The 25037-nt window shown below is 47.0% G+C and overlaps 1 protein-coding gene across 4 annotated transcripts in view; it reads left to right on the top strand.

Moving 5' to 3' along the window:
- Positions 1–24092, top strand: part of RAI1 (retinoic acid induced 1) — a 118045-nt gene extending 93953 nt beyond the window's left edge. For all 4 annotated transcript variants that reach the window (XM_040440998.1, XM_040440999.1, XM_040441001.1 and 1 more), the window contains 4 exons: positions 6768–12021; positions 16791–16884; positions 18954–19003; positions 22864–24092. In XM_040440998.1, the coding sequence (XP_040296932.1) occupies positions 6784–12021; positions 16791–16884; positions 18954–19003; positions 22864–22878 (5397 nt within the window). In that variant the 5' untranslated portion in view covers positions 6768–6783 and the 3' untranslated portion in view covers positions 22879–24092. The remainder of the gene's footprint in view (positions 1–6767; positions 12022–16790; positions 16885–18953; positions 19004–22863) is intronic.
- Positions 24093–25037: the final 945 nt, after the last annotated feature.

A 25037-nucleotide genomic window follows, 5' to 3' on the forward strand; every position in this document is an offset into this window, starting at 1 on the left:
CCACAACAGCACAGAGTATTACAGGAGAGGAGGCTACTGCCTGAAAGTTACGTAGTGGAAGGAGTGGGGTGTCCCAGCAGTACAGAGGATTTCAGGAGATGTGCTGGCTGAACTTGTAGGAAGAAGTTGACTCGTGATGACGTGGGTGAGGACAGGCCTGTATGTGCGGGGTCATGGCATCTAGCCGCATGGGGTGGGAAACTTTCCAAGGAACCTGCGGATATCTTTGAAAGTTATCAGCGCAGAGAAAGGATTCAATGGCAGAAGATGTGCAGGAAACGGAGGGGGTGCACCTAAGCAGTTCGTCGGATTAATGGGCGGGTGCGTGATGTTGCACCTATCTGATCTCATACATGGACTTCGGCCAAACTCCCAGCCTACCTCCAGGCTGACTTGGAGCTTCTGGATTTCTGGAGAAGTATAAGAGATCTTCTGTATCCTGCAGGCCTCTCCCGCAATCCTCTGCAGTTTAAGATTATGTTCCTTTTATCTGAATCTTAAAGGGACCATCTGTTTCCAAAGGATGTTAAAAAAAAAAAAAAAAAGACCTTGGGGAAAGGCAATTGTGAGACAGTCCTCCTGACAGGAGACTGGTAACGAAATAAGCATGGCCGGGAGCCCAAACTCATGATGCCCTGTGCCTGGCGTTCCCTGCCACCTTTACATAGAAGAGTGGGCTGACAGATCCAGATTGCAGAGCTGCGCTGGTAATCTGCTGCTCCACTACACCCTGCCGCATGCGCCTGTGCTGGGAAACGGTGGCCCGACCTGCATTAGCTCCATGCGGATTTTGTGGTGGTATTGGCTCAGATTTGTCAAAGGGTAAAATCAGTGGCAGAAATCTGACATGCTGGGGGTTTAAAATCCGCTCCGCAAGAGGTGGACGGGATTCCTGACCGTTGTACTGCTTTTTTCCCCCCCGTGACGCAGAATTAAAATCTACAGCGCTCTTTCTATGCTTAGGAGTCATGTGGGCGGTCCTTCTCAATGACTGGTAGCTGTCACTCACTAAATAGGTCCGCCCACATGACTCTTAAAGGGGTTATATCAGTTACATCATATAGTCAGGGGTACACCACCAATGAGGCCAGGTGAAGCGATCGCCTCAGGCAGCGCCAGAGGGGGGCAGCGGAAGGGCCATGGGCAATGAGCGCTTTCATTGTGGCAAAGGCGTTAGGTTAAGAAATTGGCATTGGGGGGGGGGGCTGTTTCAGTTTTTGCCTCAGACAGCAGAAAGGCTAGGTGCACCTCTGCATATAGTACATGATAATCTTTCTAAAAAATAAAAAAGCTAGAACCAGCCCTGTCCCTCCCATGGATCCAGAGATCTCCCCATTCATTGCTGCAATCATTCCGCTGGATTATCTTCAGCCTGGCAGCTCAGGGGTTGTGTCCTTTCAGCTGCAGCTCTCTCCCTCTAACTGCCAGTCTGCCACATATGGCTGGCGGCAATTGAAGATTTAAACTGAGCATGCTCGACCAGCTCATTGAGATTGACAAAAAAAACAAGGAAAACAACAAACAGCAGGTGGCGCTATACAGATACGTTTTATTGAATAACTCAGAGGCTACAATACATTTTTAATTACATGCAATTACAAAAGTATTCAAATCCAGGTGCTGCGTTGAAAATTGTAGAATATGTTTAGTGACATAACCCCTTAGGCTGAGTTCACACAGGCGTTGCGGGAAAATGTGCGGGTGCTTTGCGGGAACACGCGCAATTTTTCCGCGCGAGTGCAAAACATTGTAATGCGTTTTGCACTCGCGTGAGAAAAATCGCGCATGTTTGGTACCGGGGTTGTGTAGATTGTATTATTTTTCCTTATAACATGGTTATAAGGGAAAATAATAGCATTCTGAATACAGAATGCATAGTACAATAGCGCTGGAGGGGATAAAAAAAAATTGAACTCACCTTAGTCCACTTGATCGCGCAGCCGGCATCTCCTTCTGTCTTCTTTGCTGAACAGGACCTGTGGTGACGTCACTCCGGTCATCACATGATCCATCACCATGGTAAAAGATCATGTTATGGATCATGTGATGACCGGAGTGACGTCACCACAGGTCCTGTTCAGCAAAGGAGACAAGGAGATGCCGGCTGCGCGATCAAGTGGACTAAGGTGCGTTAAATAATTTATTTTATTTTATTTTTTTAACCCCTCCAGCGCCATTTTACTATGCATTCTTTATTCAGAATGCTATTATTTTCCCATATAACCATGTTATAAGGGAAAATAATAATGATCGGGTCTCCATCCCGATCGTCTCCTAGCAACCGTGCGTGAAAATCGCACCGCATCCGCACTTGCTTGCGGATGCTTACGATTTACACGCAACCCCATTCACTTCTAGGGGGCCTGCGTTGCGTGAAAATCAGAATATAGAGCATGCTGCGATTTTCACGCAACGCACAAGTGATGCATGAAAATCACCGCTCGCGTGCACAGCCCCATAGAAGTGAATGGGTCGGTATTCAGTGCGGGTGCAATGCGTTCAACTCACGCATCGCATCCGCGCGGAATACTCGCCCGTGTGAAAGGGGCCTTAAAAAGCTGAAAAGCAAGGATTTTAATGATTATGATCTATGTTTTACTGAATCCTTTCCACAAAACTGTGTTGGGAGGTTTATCAAAACTGGTGTAAAGGAAAACTGGCTTAGTTGCCCATCGCAACCAGTCACATTCCACCTTTCATTTTTTACACCATCTTTTGAAAATGAAAGGTGGAATCTGATTGGTTGCTACGGGCAACTAAGCCAGTTTTCCTTTACACCAGTTTTGATAAATCTCCCCCTATACATTTATCTGCTCAGCTCCTCCTGCTGCCTCCAAATGCCATACGCAGAGCGCCACTGACCCCGAAAACACTCCTACTATGTCACTGTAGACTCGAATGTACTTTTAATCCATATGCAAATGAGCAGTTAAGTGCACTAAGGGGCGGGGCCAAGCAACTCTGTGCACCTTTGCTCCTCCTGCTTCCTCTGCCAACCCGCGATGAATGACTTTACAGGAACCTGTCAATCCAGAAAGAGAGGGAGGGGCTGGAAGAGGAAGCAGGAGGAGCAAAGGTGCAAAGAGTGGCTTGGACCCGCCCTCGGTGCACTTCGATGCTCATTTGCATATGGATTACAATGGATCGCTACATGAAAGGTATCGATACGTTCGACTGAGCTCGCCCTACAAGGTTTATCGGTGAATTTCCCTTTAGGTCACCTCTATTCATCTTCCTCTGCAGACCATTTTCTCCTTCACTCCCGGAGGTTGGTAGGAGGCACGGAGCGCTAATTCTCTGCGCCTCACCTCCTTTGCCTGTATCAGCAGGTGACCTGAGGCGGAGTTGCTCGCTCTCGTGCTCCGCTCTGATTGTTCTGCCGCCAGCAGGTGTGGGAGTTACAGACCCTAGGGCAGAGGACGCTACACAGGTAAAAGTGTGTCAGCTCCGCTCAGCCAGAGCTCGTCTGCTCCGACATGTTCACCATTTTACCACCAGATCAGCCTGCAGCAGAAGGCAATTACCGGGGACTCAGACTGCGCTCCCTCCGTCCCCCTCCTCCCCCCAAAATGCACAGATGTTTACTGGCGCACAGTGCCTTCCTCCCAGAGACTCTCATCAGGACCCATTGATTGCGAGGAACCTTCCATTCTCGAGCTTTCTATACAGTGGAGCATGACACGACGGGGCCTCATTTATAAGACCTGTCCTGATCACCTCAATCAGAGTTCAGTCTCCATTTCTTAAACTGCTGAGGTAAAATGAAAGCTGTGCCGTGATTGGTCTCCTGGGCATCCAAAACCTTTCTCCTGTTTTAATAGCATCGACCAATCAAAGCTGAGTCTCGATTTCTTAAACTACTGAGGTAAAAAACGAAATCTGTGCCGTGATTGGTCTCCCTGGGCATCTAAGGCCTTTCTTTTGTTTTGATAGCATCGACCAATCAGAGCTCAGCTTCCATTTCTTAACCTGCTGAGGTAAAATGAAATCTGTGCCATGATTGGTTGCCCTGGGCAACTAAGACCTTTCTCCCGTGTTGATGGCATCGACCAATCAGAGCTTAGTTTCCGTTTCTTAAACTGCTGAGGTAAAACGAAATCTGTGCAGTAATAGGTTTTGGATGCCCAGGGAGACCAATCACGGCACAGCTTTCGTTTTACCTCAGCAGTTAAAGAAATAGAAGCTGAGCTCTGATTCGTCAATGCTATCAAAACTGGAGAAAGGTTTTGGATGCCCAGGGAGACCATTCTCCAGTTTCGATAGCATTGACGAATCAGAGCTCAGCTTCTATTTCTTTAACTGCTGAGGTAAAACAAAAGCTGTGCCGTGATTGGTCGCCCTGGACATCCAAGACATTTCTCCTGTTTTGATATCATCAACCAATCAGAGCTCAGCTTCCATTTCTCAAACTGGTGAGGTAAAACGAAGGCTGCACTGTGATTGGTCGCTCTGAGCATCCAAGACCTTTCTCCTATTTTGTTAGCATTGACAGAACATATATGGCAGAGGATATGGAGTCTGAAACATCTGCGCCATATTCTCAGCCCAGGCATGCTTTAAAGGGGCTGTCACACTATGGCAGCATACAGAAAAGACTCTACAGGCTTCTTCGTCATCCCTTTAAGACAACACTTTGTGACTGAACAGAGGGGGGGAGAGCATTGTTTGTTTACGTGCATTCCCCGTAAGTATCCCATCCATACAGAGCAGACATGACCAATCAATCCTGCAGGGAACGAGTGTAAACAAACGACGCATGTAAACAAATGGCACCGAGTGCGGGGGACGACTTTTAACCCTGTCAGCAGAACCCCTTTATATGCCGTGCGATGAGCCTTTCTTTCTACCTATCCAGGCACTAACAGGTTAACCAATGAAATTCACAGGGCATCTTCTTCCATGCCGAATGTTTTGCCTCCGCATGGCACACCGCATAGTATTAACCCCTACCCTGCACTGCGTGGCGGTCGCCGTCCCCCCCTTCCTCTTCTCCCGCAGCATCGCACAATAGCTAATTTCCAGTTCCATTCCGCCGCTGAAACCTCACACAGCGATTGTGAAAGGATTGCCGATGGATCCTCACTGTGAGTGCCTCTTATTTTTTTTTATATTTTTTTCTGTGGCGTAGATAGATTTTTATAGCGCCTGGATATTAATTGATCGCTGCTGACTCTGGCGTCTCCTCCTCCCTCCCCCCTCTCACAGAACAAAAAATATTCTCAGAAGATACATGGGAGGGAGGGTATAAAAGGCGCTCTATAGAGCGCAGTACATTTTTCTTCCTGTTATTTTCTTTTATTTTTTAGTTGTTTTTTTTTACAGCTGTCGAGGAACCTTATTTTCCAGCGTGCAGGTTCCCCCTGCAGCAGCAAAGGGGTTAAGCGCTAATAAGCCGATGCCTGGAATTCATCCTGCACCTTGCGATATTGGCAGCGTTGCAGCAGCACGAATGGCTCGCACTCCTCTACATTTCATTTGTATGCAGCGTCTGGCTCCACCAAAGCACCTTCTGTGCAGCTTCAAACATAGATCATGTAAAATGTTGCTGATCTTCCCCTGCACTAATCACTGGGAGGGAACCAGCTGACTGCATGGGGGGAGGGAAGACGGCCTGTCCTGCTGGCGCAGGCTCTACAGGAAAGTACCGGGTAACCTTAGCTAATGAGGGGCACAGGTGCTGGCGTGGTGGGCACATTCGCAGAACGTGTGCACTGGGGAACATGTGCAGACTTTTCTGCCTGCTACGCGATTGGGATCTCTCTGAGGGCAGCCACTATCTCTCCATCTGTCAAGCTGGAGAACTGAGGCAGGGGTGCACCTAGCCTTTCTGCTGCCTGGGGGCGAAAACTGGCCCCCATGCCAATTTATTAATCTAACCCCTTCCCTTCAGCTTATGGCCCTTCGGCTTCCCCCCCCTCTTGCCCCTACATGGTGTTGCCTGAGGCAAGCGCCTCACCTGGCCTCATTGGTGGTGCACCCCTGAACTTAGGTTGCGTGGTTCCAGCGCAACCCCTGTGCTCGACAGCAACATGGATTTGGCGGCCCCTGATATTTTTTCAGACCCTTTACAGGATCATTCTAAGATGTCGCAACCTTCATACAGTTAGGCCGCGTCCATGAAAACCTCCGTTACAAGATAGTCAATGGTTCATCCATGAAGAATCCGTTCTTTCGCCTTTCACGTGTGGTCCGTATGATGCGGACGCCGCTAAGCTAAAAATCATGGACCAACTCGACCCATAGACTATAATGTTCGTGAGGGATCTCTCATCATAGACAAAAGTAGGGCATTCTCCGATGGTTTTGTCCATGGAAAACACACATTAAAGTCAATGGATACGTGCACGGTTCGTGGAGACCTCGGACAGCACATGTACGCGGTTCACTGACGTGTGAAAGGGGCCTTATTGATACGACGTTGCTCTATGTCTTTGCTTCTGTATTGCCCCCAAAACTTTTTGGAGACCTAGTGTAAAGAGCAGTCGATCTCTACAACAAGCTGGTATGTGTAGTAAGTCTGTGTATACACAGGAGCTAGCTGAGGTGTGAGGTCGAAGGTGCCTCATCTCTCTGTGATAGGGCAGGATGCATGCACATACAGGTTCTTTGACTGGAAATTGCAGCTTTGGGTTGAATTTTAGGAATTCCTATAGTTTTGAAGAGCAGTAGGAGTCGGTAAGTCGGCAGTGACAGGGTATAGCAGGATTAGCGTGCTAGCAGGTGAAAGCCTCCTATCTGAATCTCTCCTGTTCTATTTTTTTCTACAGATAACAAGAGCAAGTCATGCAGTCTTTTCGGGAAAGGTGTGGTTTCCACGGCAACCAGCAGAACTACCAACCATCTTCACAGGATTCCTCACGCCTGGAGAATTATAGGCATCAAAGTCACCCGGGGCTCAACTGTGTGCGTCAGAGACAGATGACCAAAGGGTACTATGCCCAGACGTCCTATCAAGGTTACGAGAACAATACTGGGGAGAAATACCCCCGTGGTGACAAGCACATGAATGTCCAACAGCTTCAAGGCAGGGTCTCTTTTGCTACTTTCCCTGAGGGCAATGTGTATCCTGGACAGTATTCTGGAGAAGATGGGATGCAAAATTGGGGGCAATCTCAGGCTTTGAGTGGGGCAAAATATGAGGAAAACGTAATAAAGAAGACCCCTGGAGAAAACAGGGGGTATCAAGATCCAACTGGACAAATACAATTCCGTTCCCACTCTCTACACCTCCCCCAGCAACCAAACCTTCCTTACACTAAGCTTCCACAGCAGAAGGTCCAGAATGATGTCCCATCTTCCCCGCTGCCTTTTTCCCAGTCATCCCACTTCAGCCAAAATTTTCCAACTTCCACATACTCTTCCGTGCCAGGGAACAGCCCAGTATCTCATTCCTTCAAAAGTTGCACATCCCCTTCCAACCCTCCACATGAACATGCTATGGCTACTGCCGGCCAACGGGTGCAATCCCTGCATGGCTACCAGTCATCAAGAATGGCTTCCTTTGAGCAAACGCAGCGCCAACATGCACAGGAAACTTTGCACTACCAGAACATGACTAAGTACCATGGGCAACATTACAGCCAACAAGGCCAAGCATATTGTCAACCTGAGACTCCCAGTAGAACTCCAGAGCAGTATTATCAAACCTTCAGTCCAAGTGCCAGCCATTCTCCAGCCCGCTCTGTGGGCAGATCCCCATCTTATAGTTCCACTCCCTCTCCACTAATGCCAAACATTGAGAACTTTCAATACAACCAGCAACAACATAACGCTAATACATTCCCTATGGGTATTTCTGATCACAGCCACTACATGCCTCTCCTCAATCCTTCACCTACGGGCACCTCCAGTCCAGAGTCTCAAACAAAAGGTTTGCAGAATGACAAAATTCCAGAGACCTTGCTATCTGACCTCAGTTTGCAAAGCCTTACAGCTCTCACTTCACAAGTAGAGAACATCTCAACAACTGTTCAGCAACTTCTTATGACCAAGTCTGGAATTCCACAGAAGAAAGCGATTAAGACTTCTCCAAGGACCCCTGAGCAAATGAAAGGACATCATTGCAGTTCAGAGAGTAGTGCTTACTCATCTGAACCAATGGGGACACCTCTTTCAGAAACCCTTGGTACTCCACAATCTGTCCATGCCGAGGTCCAAGATACAGACTACCTTAGCGGTTCTGATGACCAGCTAGAGAGGAATTACTTGTATTGTGGTCCAGGACGAAGCACAGCCAGGGCCAACAGTACCAAAATGAAGCCAGAATCCATCTCCACATGTTCTGTGACATCGCCTGACAACATGTCTACAAAGTCTGATGATTCATTTCAGAGCATCAACGCCAATCTCCCATTGGAGACTTTTGCAAAACTGGTGAGCAGCGAAAGAGAGTGTCCACACTTACTGGTTAATGCTTTGTCCCAAGAGGAGTTGTCTACAGAAATCATTGCTCTACAAGATGCCATTGATAATGAGAAAGCAGAAAAAGCTTGGGTCGATTCTCCGGAATTGGATAATAATTCACCAAAATCCCCATTCAACTTAGAAAATCATACTTGCGTGGAATCAGTGGTCAAAAACACGTGGTCAGATCAGGAGAATGTACAGATATTTTCAGAAGCTTTGAAGAAAGGTGCACCAGAAAAAACTCATGATAACTTTAATGAAGACTATTACGAAAAAAAAGAATTTCAATCACCTACTGAAAAGGTTGTCGAAGAAAACACAGAAAATTCTAAAGGTTTGGGCACAGAGAAGAATGTGGAACCAGTGACATCTAGCGCTAGCTATACCAGTTACTCAAATACACTGGCAAATTGCGCAAGAAATTCTGATCCCTTTGACTGGCCAGATAAAAACATGACCGAGTCTTGCCTTCGGTGGAAAGAAATTGAGCTAACTCTTCATTCTACTGATCTCCAAAAAGGTTTGTTTCAAAGCAAGGAAAGTAAAGTTGATAGTCAGCCTGATGTTCCTGATATGGAGACACCCCTGGAAAACGACTCTGGGGAGGAGTTCAATAAAGAGGGGGCTGAAGAGATGGCGTACCAAGAAGACAGCAAAGAAGACAATGTTAAGTGGTTGGAAGACACTAGGGACTGCTACACTGAAGAGGATTTCCAAGACATACCCGATCTTCCCTCCCAGAAAGAATCAAATCTAGAACCAGAAGACTATTCCTCATTCTGTGACTTCTCTGAAAGAAAATCTTTCATTTATGATGAATCTATTACAAAACCGGCCAGAGGTTCTGAAGCATTATCTTCCATTGATACACCAGAGTCCTTAGAAAATCCAAGCACCGAAGAAAAGGAGAATTTGGTGGCATCATCACATTTGTCATGTAATTCTATCATGTTGCTCGGTCCTGCCGTTGAAACAGAGTCGAAAGTGAAAAGCTGGTTTGAATCCACAATACCGCACATTGACGACACAAAAGAAAAAGTTGAAGAAGACATCGAAGACAGTGTGCTAGAATCAGGAGCCATTCAAGAAGCAGAAGAAAAAAAACCTGAAACAATAAATAATCAGCCAACTCCAAAAACTGAAGAAGTCACTGAAAAGAAATCTCTGAGAGGTCGAAGGAGTCAATGCAAAATTGCTGAAAGTTCTGTGCTCCTGTCTAGTGCTCCTGTCCAGACTCTGACAGATCTAAATAGTAAATCTGTGACCAAAATCACTCCAGCAAGGATGTGCACCCGTTCCACTACCGCCAAGGTAGAACCTCAAGGATGTGGAACTAGTATAAAGACACCTCTTCAAGAGAAGATGACTAAGAAAGGAGCATTTGGTGAAAAGGAGAGGGCCCCATATAAAACTGGTAGGAGAGGTGGGAAAAATGCCCTGAAAATAGCACCAGCACCTAATGACGAAAATGTGTTCCTTCTGCAAAATAACTCGCCAACAGTTCTTGACAGCACTCAGAAATCAAATAAAAATGGCTTCAGTATTCTGAGGGATGAGCGATCTATGATTCTAAGGTCAAGAAGCAAGAAGCAGGAGCTCTTCCCAGCAAAGAGAAGAAGAGGAAAGAAGGGAATGAACTTTGTCCTGAAGAAGCGTTCATACTTAAAGAAAATAATCGCCAACAATTGCTCTGCTGGGGATACATTTCAGATGATACCAAAAATCAGGAAAAGGATGAAGCTCTCAGACACAGCAGTGGGAATAAATGTAAAAAATTCAGAACGGCCTTTGCATTCTCTGAAGAGGAAGTCAAGCTTAATTTCTCCGATTCCGGCCAAAAAGCGAAACCTGATCATACGTGGCAAAAAGACTAAAGAGCCAAAGTCAGAGGCCCCTCCCAAATTATTCAAAAAAATGAAGCCAGTCAAAAAAGAGAAGGTCAAGTTAGCAATAACTTCGAAGAAGAACTGTAAGGTTATCCTAAGTCCCCCTTCTGTCCGAATAACCCAAGATGTTTGCCTGAAGGTGACCTCACGCGCATCATATCATGGGCCAATGAAGACAAAGGTCTTGCCTCCGAGAAAGGGCAGAGGTTTGAAAATGGAAGCCATAGTTCAAAAAATTACATCGCCAAACCAAAAGAAACAAGGTGCTGCCATGGCAGGAACAACACATGTTTTAGCTATTAACAGCAGTAGTGTTGCCCAAGGAAGGGAAAATAAAGATGGCACCTTACTAGGGGCAGATGCCAACACCAAGGTAATGGTTCATGATCTGAGCCGTACTGAATCTTCGAAGCTGAAGAATGAACAACATAATGGGAATTGTCATGGGTCAAGCAACAAGACTCCTCTCAAAGGAAAACCCTTCTACAAGAAGAAAGGAGCTCCAAAGCTACATGGAGAGGCTGGCTTACGGAATAGGGCCAAGAGACAAGCCAACTGTCTAGGTTCGAAAAAGCCTAGTTCTATCCCCAAAAAGAAGTTTAGAAGAGGTAGATCCAAAAGTTCTCCGAGCACTTCTAAAGTGACAGTAAAGAAGTTGCTTGGTTCCTCTCCATCTGTGCCTCTTACGTCTAAAAATAAAGCTCTATCGGACAATGTTCTCTTGACCAATAAGTCTCGCTCAAGTGAGTGCAAACAGGTGAGGGCCAAAGAGATCTCCATTCTCCCTGAGACATCTGGGGACGTCTTGTCCCAAACCAGAACTAGGAAAAAATCTAAGAATCCAGTCTTCAATGGCTACACCAAGAGGCAACGTAAGTGTTCTCCTCGAAGCAGGTCCACCAGCCAAGCTCCTGGAACCAAGCGAAGGTCAAAGAGGCAAAACATTCCTCTTGTTACACCCAAAGAGCCGGAAATTAAATTGAAGTATGTGTCCTCTAAACCGGCCCGGGCTGAAAGCAGAGTCCAACTCTTCTCCCCATATATTCAGGTGGAGAAAAAAAATGCTTTCACTACTACTTGTACCATCGTCAATTCTGCTGGCGACGAAATGAGATTATTGAAGGAGAGAAGTACAGTCCACTCTTCGTCTCCGGTCACATTTTCTAGCCAAGGTTCGATACCTCTTTCTTCTAGGATGCAGTTGGGACCTCTCATCTGCAAGTCGGTGAGCTCCGGTTGTCTTCTCTGTTGCCTGTGCCGTTGCCCTGCCAACTATAAAGACTTGGGTGATCTTTGCGGCCCATATTACCCCATGGACTGTTTACCTAACAAGAAACCCCGGCCGAAAGATAAAGTCAAACCAGAGGACACGTCGACAGAGAAGCCCTCCAAGACGGTAGAACCTCTTTGCACAGCAGTGAGCGGGAGGACGTCTTGCACGGACAGTGGAGCCACTGAGCCAGTCAAACACAGTAGTCTCCGTTCTAGCACCCGTGCATTGCTCAGGAAGCTGCCCAGCTGTTACTGCTGTAATAAAAAGGCAGAGGGGACAGACGCTGAAAAGCCCAAGAGGCACCATTGCACCAAAAGCTCTGAGTCTCATTCACTGGAAGTAGAGACAAAGGAGCACTGGGTCCATGAAGCTTGTGCGGTGTGGACCAGCGGAGTTTACCTAGTGGCTGGAAAACTTTATGGTGTCCATGAAGCTATACAGATGGCAGCTTCAGGAGTGAGTAGCACTGTCAGTTTTGCATGAAAGTTATAAAATAAATTTTTGGAAACTTTTGCAGCTTAAGGCCTCATGCACACAAACGTATGTATTTTGCGGTCCGCAAAAACGGATCCGCAATATATACGGATGACGTCCGTGTGCATTCCGTATTTTGCGGAACGGAACACCTGGCCCCTAATAGAACAGTACTATCCTTGTCCGTTATGCGGACAATAATAGGACATGCTTTTTTTTGCGGAACGGACGTACGGAAACGGAATGCACACGGAGTACCTTCCATTTTTTTTTTGCGGACCCACTAAAATGAATGGTTCCGCATACGGTCGGGAAAAAAACGGAACGGACATAGAAAGAAAATACGTTCGTGTGCATGAGGCCTTATATTCTACATTGGCACTGAATTTGAGTTGTCACTACAACAAATCTATTCATCTCTATTGGACTGCTGAAGAGAATCATAGCTCTTAGCTATCTCCGGCAGTCCCATAGAAATAAATGGAGCGGCTGCGCATATTTGCGACCATCAGTCCAGAGACTCCAGACCCCCTTCTCATTATTAGCGGTGGTCCTAGAGTGAAACGTTCTTTGGGACAATCCTTTTACGTATATCCTCTAAATCAGGGATGCTCTACCTGCGGCCCTCCATCTGTTGTAAAACTACAACTCCCACCATGCCCTGTTGTGGGCTGATAGCTGTAGGCTGTTCAGGCATGCTGGGAATTGTAGTTTTGCAACAGCTGGAGAGCCGCAGGTTGGGCATCCCTGCTCTAAATGAAAGGCTCTGCAGCTTTCTAATACATTTTAGGTTTCAATTTCTCTGCCATTTTCAAAATCTCTCTTTGCTATTTATGAACGGGAGTATTCCTGCTCCCAAAAGAAATGGAATGCACCTCACAGCTGAAGGTTTGTTACAGTCATAGCCGGTCTAGACACTTGGGGATCATTTATTAAGGGACTTGCAACTATTTTAGTTGTAAACGTGGTCGCAAGTCCCTACAATATTTAGTCACACGCCCGGTTTTATGCCGTGTTCGGGAGTTGGGCGGAGTGGGGTCATGTCGGGGGCCGTGCCAGCCTTGGCATAGTTACCAGGTGGATATGTTGGCAAAACACTACTCCAGCCAGGAGCGGCACAGACTGCTGTGCTCACTTCCGTCGGGTTTCTCTCCGTGCCTCTGCATCAATTTTTTTTTGGAGGACAGATCATAGACCCATTCAAGTTAAATGGGTCTGGATCTGTCTGCAGAATCCGCACGGATGTTGCCCGTGCATTAGGGATAGCAAATTGCGGTCCCTAAGGCACGGAACGGACGTGTGCACGAGGCCTCACTGATGGAAATCGCTGACCCAATCACTGAAGTGTGAACTAGGCCTTACAGTGATAAAGCTTGATTCGACTATAACCGGTTCAAGTTGTAACGCCTATAAACAAGCAAAAATGACCAAATATATCCGACCCAACCTAATTCTTGTTCTGCCTGGCATGTGACTTAGGTTGCAGAAGCAAAATAGAATCATCTCCCCTTTAATTTTGTGGCGTCGCAGCCTGGTCTGCACCATAACACAATGCCGCCACCTAGTGGCCAAGAGGGGTTACTGCGTCAGTCTGCAGCCATTGTGCGCTGTTGTAGATTCTTATATAATGATTGCATAAAAGGGTTTCTATAATGTTCTGTATGAGCTCCAGACGGCAGGACTCTGTTAGATTTAGTGATTAAAAAGGGAACCACGAGGCGTGATCATTGAGGGACAGCCGATGGCTACAATGTGGTCAGTGAGTGTATAGGGATAGTATGGGGGGAGGGGGGCAGTCACAATTAGCATATCTACTGACAATGGCAGTCGGTAAATCATCAGTCCACCCCCCATCCCATGCACTAAGTGCTGTGACCCCTCTGTTTTGTTGGTGGATCTCCATCACCTTTGGGTACTGTTTTTTGCCCTAGCAACCCCTCTGCACCAGAAATGTGGACATTTTGGGAAGTGCTGGCAGAAGACCCGCTGTCATACGATAGTCCTCCTCGTGTTCCGCTCCTGTACCTCCATCTGTATTCTGTGCCCCAGATTTTTTTCCGTCTGCATCAAAGCTACAATCCACAGGGTTAAGACGCCCACGCAGGGAGCTTTTATTTTTTGCTGCGCTGTGATCATACTTGATGAGGTTGGAAGGCACTGCTACATCTGTAGAGCAGAGATGAGACCGAAATCATACAGAGCGGTTCATTCTCAGCCTTTAGTTAAAGGGCAACTCCATCCCAATAAATAGTTTATTCCCAGTGCTACCAGTGCAGCCATTACATGAAAAGGAGAGGTCAGCATCCGATGTGAACAAGCCCTTATCTGTCAGCAAGTCTGACTCAATCTGCTTCAGTGCGAGCCTGTAAGTCCGTTTTTCCCACTAGCTGCACAGCAGACTTAATCTGTCAGTATCCTGTCCTGTCACATGTGTCTGGTAGAGCGGCTCCCCAGCGGCAGTGCTGAGTGTCACACTGACGCTGATTGTCTCAGATTTACTGACAGTATGTGGTCAGTGCCGGTGAGAGACCAAAGAAGCAAATAACAAAAGAAGCCGACTGATCCTAAGGCCTCTTGCACACAAACGTATTTTATTTCCGTTCCGTTTTTGCGGTTTCCATTTGCGGTCCGTATGCAGAACCATTCATTTTAATGGTTCCGCCCCAAAAAAATTGAATGCACTCTGTGTGCATTCCGTTTACGTATTTCCGTATATCCGTTCCGCTAAAAGATAGAACTTGTCCTATTATTGTCCGCATAATGGACAAGGGTAGTTCTGTTCTATTAGGGGCCAGCTGTTCCGTTCCGCAAAATACGGAATGCACATGGACGTCATCTGTATTTTTTGCGGATCCGTTTTTTGCGGACCGCAAAATACATATGGTCGTGTGCAAGAGGCCTAAGGGTGCATTTTCACGACTGTATTTTCGGTCCTTGTCCTATCCAAATTTTTTGCAGATTGCACGCGGACCCATTTGTTTCTTTGGGGCCGCAAAAAATGCAGACCACACACAGATGTCATCCATGCAGCCGAGCCACATATTATAGACTATGTCCTATTCTTGTTCGTTCTGCAGACAAGAATAGGCATTTTTTCAATGGGGCCCATGATAACTGCAGGATGCACATGGACCACATCCATATATTGCAGATCCGTGATTAGCAAAATTGAAACGGTCATGTGAATGCCCCCTAAGTTACATCCTGTATTATACTTCAGAGCTGCACTCACTATTCTGCTGGTGCAGTCATTGTGTACATACATTACATTACATATCCTGTACTGATCCTGAGTTACATCCTGTATTATACTCCAGAGCTGCACTCACTATACTGCTGGTACAGTCACTGATGCCTGGCTGCATCTGCTGAGTATTACTCCCTGCGTTGTGCCTTGTGTTCAATAAAGTGGACTTTATACAAGCTGGGTGAGTGTTTTGGATTATATCTATTTTGTTGGATTATATTCCAGAGCTGCACTCACTATTCTGCTGGTGCAATCACTGTGTACATACATTACATTACTTACCCAGTACTGATCCTGAGTTACATCCTGTATTATACTCCAGAGCTGCACTCACTATTCTGCTGGTGCAGTCACTGTGTACACACATTACTTATCCTGTACTGATCCTGAGTTACATCCTGTATTATACTCCAGAGCTGCACTCACTGTTCTGCTGGTGCAGTCACTGTGTACACACATTACTTATCCTGTACTGATCCTGAGTTACATCCTGTATTACACTCCAGAGCTGCACTCACTATTCTGCTGGTGGAGTCAGTGTGTACATAGTCAGCAAGGCTGTTGTCAAACGTAGCCAAACAGCTTTACTGAGTTGCTATATACAAGGAAGAGCAGTTACTTTTCCTTAAATCATGTGACTGTAGGGTGTCTCTTGCAAAGACCACACTTCCTGGAATGCAAATCACCAGGGCTAATTGTGAACAAGCAGGGAAGTCTCTGAAGCCTGCAGAATAGTGAGTGCAGCTCTGGAGTATAATACAGGATTTAACTCAGGATCAGTACAGGATAAGTAATGTAATGTATGTACACAGTGACTCCACCAGCAGAATAGTGAGTGCAGCTCTGGAGTATAATACAGGATGTAACTCGTGATCAGTACAGCAAAAGTAATGTGTAATGTATGTACACAGTGACTGCACTAGCAGAATAGTGAGTGCAGCTCTGGGGTATAACACAGGATGTAACTCAGGATCAGTACAGGATAAGTAATGTATGTACACAGTGACTCCACCAGCAGAATAGTGAGTGCAGCTCTGGAGTATAATACAGGATGTAACTCAGGATCAGTACAGGATAAGTAATGTAATGTATGTACACAGTGACTGCACCAGCAGAATAGTGAGTGCAGCTCTGGAATCTAATACAGAATGAGTACAGGATAAGTAAAGTTTGTAGACAGTGACTCCACCACCAGCAGAATACTGAGTACAGCTCTGGAGTATGATATCGAGTCAGTACAGGATGTATGTAGACAGTGAATCTTTATAAAACCCTTATGTTACAGACACGACATCATCTGTAGTTTTCACTGTGAATAAAGGATTCCACGGTTTTCTCAGACAAGTCCACACAGAAAAAAACTTTGGATGATTTGCAGCTAAGCCTTCTGGGTAGAGACATAGAATCGCGATGAATCACCTTCTGCTTATTATATTTTTGCGCTGACCCTGTATAAACTTGTCCTAGAACGACCTTGTCTGACAAACGACTCCTTAACTTACAGCTCTGTCCCAGGTGTCAAAAGCCAGGAGCGACTGTGGGCTGCAGTCACAAGGGATGCACACAGACCTACCACTACACGTGCGCAACGGAGGCAGGTGAGTCACTGCACTGCATTCTGGGTAGCGTGTATTCACTTGTTTAATGGCCTTGAATCGTCTTCTTCTGTCAGGTCAATAAAGTCTAACTCCACGCAGAACCTGAAAATGCCCACAGGATGCACCCAGGGGAGTCCAGGAAGCTTAACTCTATGGAGAAGTTTTATGGGCTCTTCACGGTGCTGCCATTTTCTACTGTTCTTTAATGAAAGTCGCCATTAAACAGCTCCACATATCACAGCTTCCCGTGAATGTGTCATAAAGGAAATGGATATAAGGGTTGACCGCGATCCCACCATGTAGTGGTTGCAGTGTGGTAGTGAGACATGAAGCGTAGTGCGGTTGAACCATCAAGCACCGTGGTGTCCGCAATCCAGAAGAAACAGTACGTTTTGCGTTGCAAAAAAACCCAGAACATGTTCTATTTTTTGGTGGTGCAGGGGCACGGACCAAAATCTCATGGAATCGCTTCGTAATGCTTCCGTTCAGTACCTCCACTCCATATCTTGTGAATTGCTGACCCATTCAGGTCAATGGGTCAGTGCACATGGCCGGTGCCCCCTATATCGCAGGACCTGCTGTTTGTGGTCCGCAGTATGGGCACGGGGTCCGCACACTCGTGTACATGAGCCCTGACTCTCCAACTGACACAGCATCTTATGTGTGGACAGGAAGCCAGTGTCTCTATTTATTCCTATGGGAGCCTCAATGTCAGTCTCATAGGAATGAATAGAGAAGTAACTGACTTCCCGTCCTGTGTTGTCACATGACACAGCTGAGGATCAGAAGGGAGGTTGTAACTCACAAATACAGTCACTGGTAAGAAGATGGCGAACACGGGCACAGGGCACACACACTCGTGTGCATGAGCCCTCAGAGTGTTGGTTGCATAGCACAGCTGAGGATCAGAAGGGAGGTTATAACTCACAAATACAGTCACCAGTAAAGAAAAATTACCTTCACTACAATTTACATCATGTACTTTTCTAACAGGTCAGAGATTAAAAAATTTTGTGGGAGTGCTTCTTTAAGAAGGTTACCCCCTCACTAGCACAAGTCGTATGGAGTGAGTTATTGGAAGGGTCCAGACGCTCCGTACTCCTTGGCTGAATCTCAGCTTGTAGAACAAGACAAGTATCTTATTTCCCCGGCTCGCTTTGTCCCCCCAGAGAGGAGATTTGGGGAGCAGCGCTGTCTCTCCTTATTTTTCCACGGTCTGTTTTGCAGTCGTACTTCTCGTGTTTTACATCCCCCATCCCGGAGCTTACATTGACATTTCTCCAAGTCCAGAAACAACAGGAAAATTTCCTAGAGAAGGAAATCAATTAGACGAGCGTTGTACAGCTTGTATACCCGGTGGCTCCGCTCCCTGGCTCTACCACCCCTGGACAAACCCCAATTACATTTCTTCCCCCCCCCCCCCCGCTAATACATTGGACGATTTTCCTGTGGGAAGGACGAGGAAGTGCAAAAAACACCAAATTTTTGTGTCTTCAAAATGAATTTAAAATGAACACACGACCAATGGGAAGTCGTCGCCTCTTAAAGTGAAAATGTCCACTCTCTAGTCCCCCGGCTCCACGATGGGGACTCCATACACAGAGAGTTATTTCCTGTACAGATTTCTGAAGTAACAGCTCCCACTACCTACCATGTGCTGTATATTCACAGGTGTCTTCGGGCCCCCCTTAGACACCAGGGCCTGGGTGCAATTGCTACCTACCCCCCTACTTATGAATGGTGGGCGCTTGGTAAGTATACCTTTGATGGCAGGGCAGACGCCTTTCCTGCAGTTTATTAGCTATTTCCTGACAGACATTTTGGCAGCCATATTGTCGGAGACCTTGCTTCTATCACACGGCAAGCAGATCTGGAGGTTGTCAGACAGCCGGGATAATAAATATTCACACCGTGTAAAGCATCATTCATAGGGGATCATTTCTGGTTTTATCTTTGTAACCATTTTCGTATCACCGTTTGCAGATTGTGTCACCGTCATTACGAGGAAACGTACCGATTGGATCCATTTTCGATCTGCAGACTAATATTTGGTTTGCTTTCTGTTCTAGGTTGCTTGTTAAATGAAGAGAACTTCTCATTAAGATGTCCTAAACATAAGGTATTGTACCAGCTATATTTTTCATCACTTAAAGGGGGGGGAACTCCAGTTTCAGGAAAAAACATGAGGAATGATATAGAAAGCATATTGGAAAGTTACATAACTTTTCATCATACAATGAATTAGCTTGATTTGCTGAAACTGGAATATCTCCTTAAAGGGCAACTGGCTGACCTGTTACATGTGCACTTGGCATCTGAAGACATCCGTGTTGGTCCCATGTTCATATGTGCCCACGTTGCTGAGAAAAATGAAGTTTCAATATATGCAAATGAGCCTCTAGGAGCAACGGGGGTGTTACCATTAGGCCTCCTGCACACGAACGTATTTTTTTGCGGTCCGCAAAAACGGGTCCCGTTTTTCCGTGATCCGTGACCGTTTTTTCGTCCGTGGGTCTTCCTTGATTTTTGGAGGATCCACGGACATGAAAAAAAAAGTCGTTTTGGTGTCCGCCTGGCCGTGCGGAGCCAAACGGATCCGTCCTGAATTACAATGCAAGTCAATGGGGACGGATCCGTTTGACGTTGACACAATATGGTGCCATTTCAAACGGATCCGTCCCTATTGACTTTCAATGTAAAGTCTGGAGTCCCTTTTATACCATCGGATCGGAGTTTTTTCCAATCCGATGGTATATTTTAACTTGAAGCGTCCCCATCACCATGGGAACGCCCCTATGTTAGAATATACTGTCGGATATGAGTTAGATCGTGAAACCTCATTTCCGACAGTATATTCTAACACAGAGGCGTTCCCATGGTGATGGGGACGCTTCTAGTTAGAATATACTACAAACTGTGTACATGATTGCCCCCTGCTGCCTAGCAGCATCCGATCTCTTACAGGGGGCCGTGATCAGCACAATTAACCCGTCAAGTGCCGCACCTGAAGGGGTTAATTGTACTATCATATCCCCCTGTAAGAGATCAGGGCTGCCAGGCAGCAGGGGGCAGACCCCCTCCCCAGTTTGAATATCATTGGTGGCCAGTGCGCCCCCCCCCCCCCTTCCTCCCTCTATTGTAATAATTCGTTGGTGGCACAGTGTGACCCCCCCCCCCCCCCCCCCCCCCTTCCTCCCTCTATTGTAATAAATCGTTGGTGGCACAGTGTGCGCCCCCCATCGGCCCCCCCCCTCCCTCTATAGCATTAACAACATTGGTGGCCAGTGTGCGGCCTCCCATCTCCCCCCCGATCATTGGTGGCAGCGGGTTACTAGCAATAGTACAATAGTAAAAGATTCATACTTACCTGGGAGCTGCGATGTTCGTGTCCGGCCGGGAGCTCCTCCTACTGGTAAGTGACAGTTCATTTAGCAATGCGCCGCACAGACCTGAGGCTGTCACTTACCAGTAGGTGGAGCTCCCGGCCGGACACGAACATCGCAGCAGCCGGTAAGTATGAATCTTCTACTATTGTACTATTGCTATGTAACCATGGCAACCAGGACTGTAGTAGCGTCCTGGTTGCCATGGTTACCGATCGGAGCCCAAGCGATTAAACTGGGACTCCGATCGGAACTCCGCTGCCACCAATGATGATGGGGGGGGGGGGGGGGAGATGGGAGGCCGCACACTGGCCACCAATGTTGTTAATGCTATAGAGGGAGGGGGGGGGCCGATGGGGGGCGCACACTGTGCCACCAACGAATTATTACAATAGAGGGAGGGAGGGGGGGCGCACACTGTGCCACCAACGAATAATTACAATAGAGGGGGGGGGGGGGGCCGCACTGGCCATCAATGATATTCAAACTGGGGAGGGGGGGGGGGGGTCTGCCCCCTGCTGCCTGGCAGCCCTGATCTCTTACAGGGGGAATATGATAGTACAATTAACCCTTTCAGGTGCCGCACCTGAAGGTGTTAATTGTGCTGATCACGGCCCCCTGTAAGAGATCGGGTGCTGTCAGGCAGCAGGGGGCAGTCTTGTACACAGTTTGTAGTGTATTCTAACTAGAAGCGTCCCCATCACCATGGGAACGCTCCTGTGTTAGAATATACTGTCGGTTCTGAGTTTTCACGAATCTTCGGATCCGTCTGTATAAAATTGAACCTACGGCCACGGATCACGGACACGGATGCCAATCTTGTGTGCATCCGTGTTCTTTCACGGACCCATTGACTTGAATGGGTCCGTGAACCGTTGGCCGTGAAAAAAATAGGACAGGTCATATTTTTTTCACGGCCATGAAACACGGATCACGGATGCGGCTGCAAAACGGTGCATTTCCCGTTTTTTCCACGGACCCATTGAAAGTCAATGGGTCCGCGAAAAAAAAAACGGAAAACGGCACAACGGCCACGGGTGCACACAACGGTCGTGTGCAGGAGGCCTTACACTGAGAGAGCAGAGCCTCTAGGTGTAACAGTAACGCCCCTGTTGCTCCTAGAGGCTCATTTGCATATAATAAAACATAATTTTTCTCAGCAATGCGGGCACATATGAACATGGGACCAACACAGATTTCTCCAGCTGCCAAGGGCACATGTAACAGGTCAGCCATTTTCATAGGTACAAATCTGCTGACAGATGCCCTTTAATGTAGATGAAACTTGTTCAGCATTGTATGTAAAAAGGGGCGCAGACTTCATTGTTGCCATAAAAAATCTTTGTATCACCATTTTGGTACCATGGGATTGATCCAGTCACTCAAGGGTTATTTCAGAATCTGTTCAAGAATTGGTTACCTACAGACCCATCCCATAAGCATCCTCTACGCTGTGACCATCCCGCGTGGCCCGTGAACTCACCAGTCGACCTCATGTCTTTTTATATCGCATGCTCAAAGGGGTTCTGCAGTTTTTTTAAACTGATCCTTTGGATAGATCATCAGCATCTAATCGGTGGGAGTCCTACACCCGGGACCCGTGCCGATCAGCTGTTTGAGAAGGCAGCGGCGCCGCGGCCTTCTCGCCGTTTACCGCAGGACCAGTGACGTCACGACTAGTATCTCTGGCCTGGGCGCGGCTAAGCTCCATTCATGTGAACAGAGCTTAGCCCCGCCCAGGCCATTGATACTAGTCGTGACGTCACAGGGCCTGCGGTAAACAGCGAAAAGGCCACGGCGCTACTGCCTTCTCAAACAGCTGATCGGCAGGAGTCCCGGGTGTCGGACCCCCGCCGATCAGATGCTGATGATCTATCCAGAGGATAGATCATTAGTTAAAAAAAACTACAGAACTCCTTTAAGGGAGGGAGGTCCACGTCATAACATTTTTGTTAGAAGGCTACCATTTTGTTGGCTGAATCATGAAAAGACAGGGATTTTCCATTTGCCGAAATCCCAAAATTTCACTTTACAGTCGGGAGGTTAAATTACTAATTAAAGGTTATAGGCCACCAAATAGCGCCAGGGGCACATTGAAATTAATATTATTTTCTAGCTTTCAAGTACTGTCCCATATTTGACTACACCCCCTCCTAAATGAATACCCGTCATGACCAGCAGGTGGCAGTTTTGCGCTAGTCTTTGGGAGGGAATTAGCTATTCTATTGAAGTTTCACTTCCGCTCTTCCATTTTTACCCTGTATAAAGCCCTGTTCAGACCAGGCCTCTGGTTAGTGTGCAAAGCTACCAACATACATGGTTAGCATGTCCTTAAATTCCAATGAAGGTCGGAAGAGAGTCCTGTTGGGCCAGTATATGTCGGTATACAACAAAACCGAGAACACAATAGCGTAGTTGTACCTCCGTGACTACTACGGTGTTCACAGCCGTGTGGGGTTCTACCATAGTCACACCTGGCGTTTCAGGACATGTTGCTAGGCAACCACCCATCGTAATGAAGAACACATTGTTTTTGGCTTATTTCGTTGTCATGAAAGGCTTAGCTCTCTCTTAACTTTCCTTTGCTGTCTTCCAGAGGCACCTGGTGTAATCGTCTTTGAAATAAACATTACCATCATCACACCCGGGATCTTTCATTCGCTCCTCAGCACTGTCACACCGCCAAGCAGGGGAGTATAATCTGCCAGCCTCCATTGTAACTACAGTCGGTTCAGGCCCTACCATGTCCACGTGTAGACAGTGCAGGAATAAGAGGTGTCTTAAAGGAGGTGTCTCGTCACGCAGCTGATGACTTAAGAAAGGCAAGAAAACTACGGCGACATCAGGCGTACACCAGGATGGCGGTTGTGTCATGGTGTAATAAAGCCGAAGCAGGATTTGCACTGATACGGCTGACGGCGGTTTCCAGGTTGTGCCCGTCGCGGGCAAACCAGTAACCAGAATTTATTCGACGTCAAACCTGTGCTCCTAACACATATCAAAGGAGAGAGCGGAAGTTGTAGTGTTCCAATACCCGGCTCCAGGTGTGACGCAGACATTGGAGGAGGGCACGGCTTTTGTCAAGAAAGCTGACAAGATGACCGCCATCTGCGCCTCGAACTGTGCGTTTTATGGAGGTTCCTGCAAGAAAGAGACCGATAACCACCAACCAAAAGGGATTTTTTTGAATGTTTGTTCCCAGCTGTTGTATGTTATGTGTATTAAGACGACATCACTCATCTGATCTGACAACCTCCCCACCATGGTCCTTGTCCTCGTGTCTTATTTTGTGCTGTCATCGGCCATTTTGACTGCCCCCCACCCCCTCCCCCTCCCCGCTTCATCATCCTATCACTTCTTGCTGTCAAAGATTCTGGAGTGGAGCACATTATTGGCGACACACGGCTGCAAAAGAAAAAAACTGCGGGGCCACGGGGGCCACATTCCAAGAAGTCAGCTGACCACTAAACCACCACATTTCGCTGCCCTCACGATCCTTCCCCCCGCTGTAAATACAAAGTGTTTGACTGTCAGAGTACGGACAATGCCTCATTTTATGGTGTGTGTATATATATATGTGTATACATATGCATATATATAATATATGAAGACTGTAAATGTTTAACCCCGCAGCTGCCGGAAAGGCCTGCAAACGTTGCGCCTCGGCCGGCCCCGCCGGCAGCTTAGGGGTTAAAGCTAGTGTTCTTTTTAGTAAATTTGCTTCACACTGAAGACTGTGTGTACCGAGCTTTCTAAAAGATGTTTATTTTCTTTAAGAGTAAAAGAGGCTATTGGGAATGTCAATAAAATCTACAATGAACCGTTCTCGGTCTGTGTCGGCCATCTTTGAAACGGGCGTCGGGGTCCTGATGGTTGTTGGCACAGAGCGTCTCCAGGAAATGTCGCCTTGATTGGCTGAGGTGTGATTCTACATAGTGCCAGCAGGGGGCAGTGGACAATAAGCATTCGGCCTAGCCTCCGCATGAAATGGCTGATAACAGGGAACATTATGTGGCGTTCATTTTTTTCCGCCATCAGATAAACATTATATATTCAGTGAGGGCGGCCATCCTCCAAGGACCTTCTCTTCCTTCTCACCTGACTTGTCAATTTCAGTGGGATCTTAGGGACCATCCTCTGAGGAAAATAGGATTTTTGAAACTGTAAAAGTAAAGTAAGATGGGTCTCTGTTGCCCAACCAATCACAGTGCAGCTTTCCCTTTTTACTGTGCTCTTGAAAAATAAAATCTGCACTGTGATTGGATGCCCCCCAATAGGCTTGCCCCTATTTGTTTGGGTTATTTTCGCCCTGGATCTGACTACCCTTTAAGGGCTTATTTCATGACTATTGTATAAAATGCTAATCGGACAACATATTGTACATGACAAGCCCTGTACCTCACATGGATCCAGAGATCTTCTCATTCATTGCTTCTCTAGATTCTCTGTTGCAGCACAATCCGAGTGACCATTCTACTGCAGCTCGGGGAAGCATGTCCTTTCTGCTGCAGCTCGGGGAAGCATGTCCTTTCTGCTGCAGCTCTTTCCCTGCCACAGCATAGGGGATGTGTTTATTTTGCAACAGCCGTGTCTCCCTATCACAGCTCAGGGGGCATGTTCTTTCTGCAGCTCTCAGCCCATCACAACTGCGAGGTGTGTCCTTTCTCAGGGGGGGGGGGCTGTTCTTTCTGCTGCAGCTCTCTCCCTGTAAGGGCTCATTCAGACGGCTGTATGTTGCGAAACGGGTGTGAACTGCAGACAGCATCTGTA

This window comes from Bufo bufo, chromosome 7, assembly GCF_905171765.1.
Source record: "Bufo bufo chromosome 7, aBufBuf1.1, whole genome shotgun sequence".
Taxonomy (NCBI): Eukaryota; Metazoa; Chordata; class Amphibia; order Anura; family Bufonidae; genus Bufo; species Bufo bufo.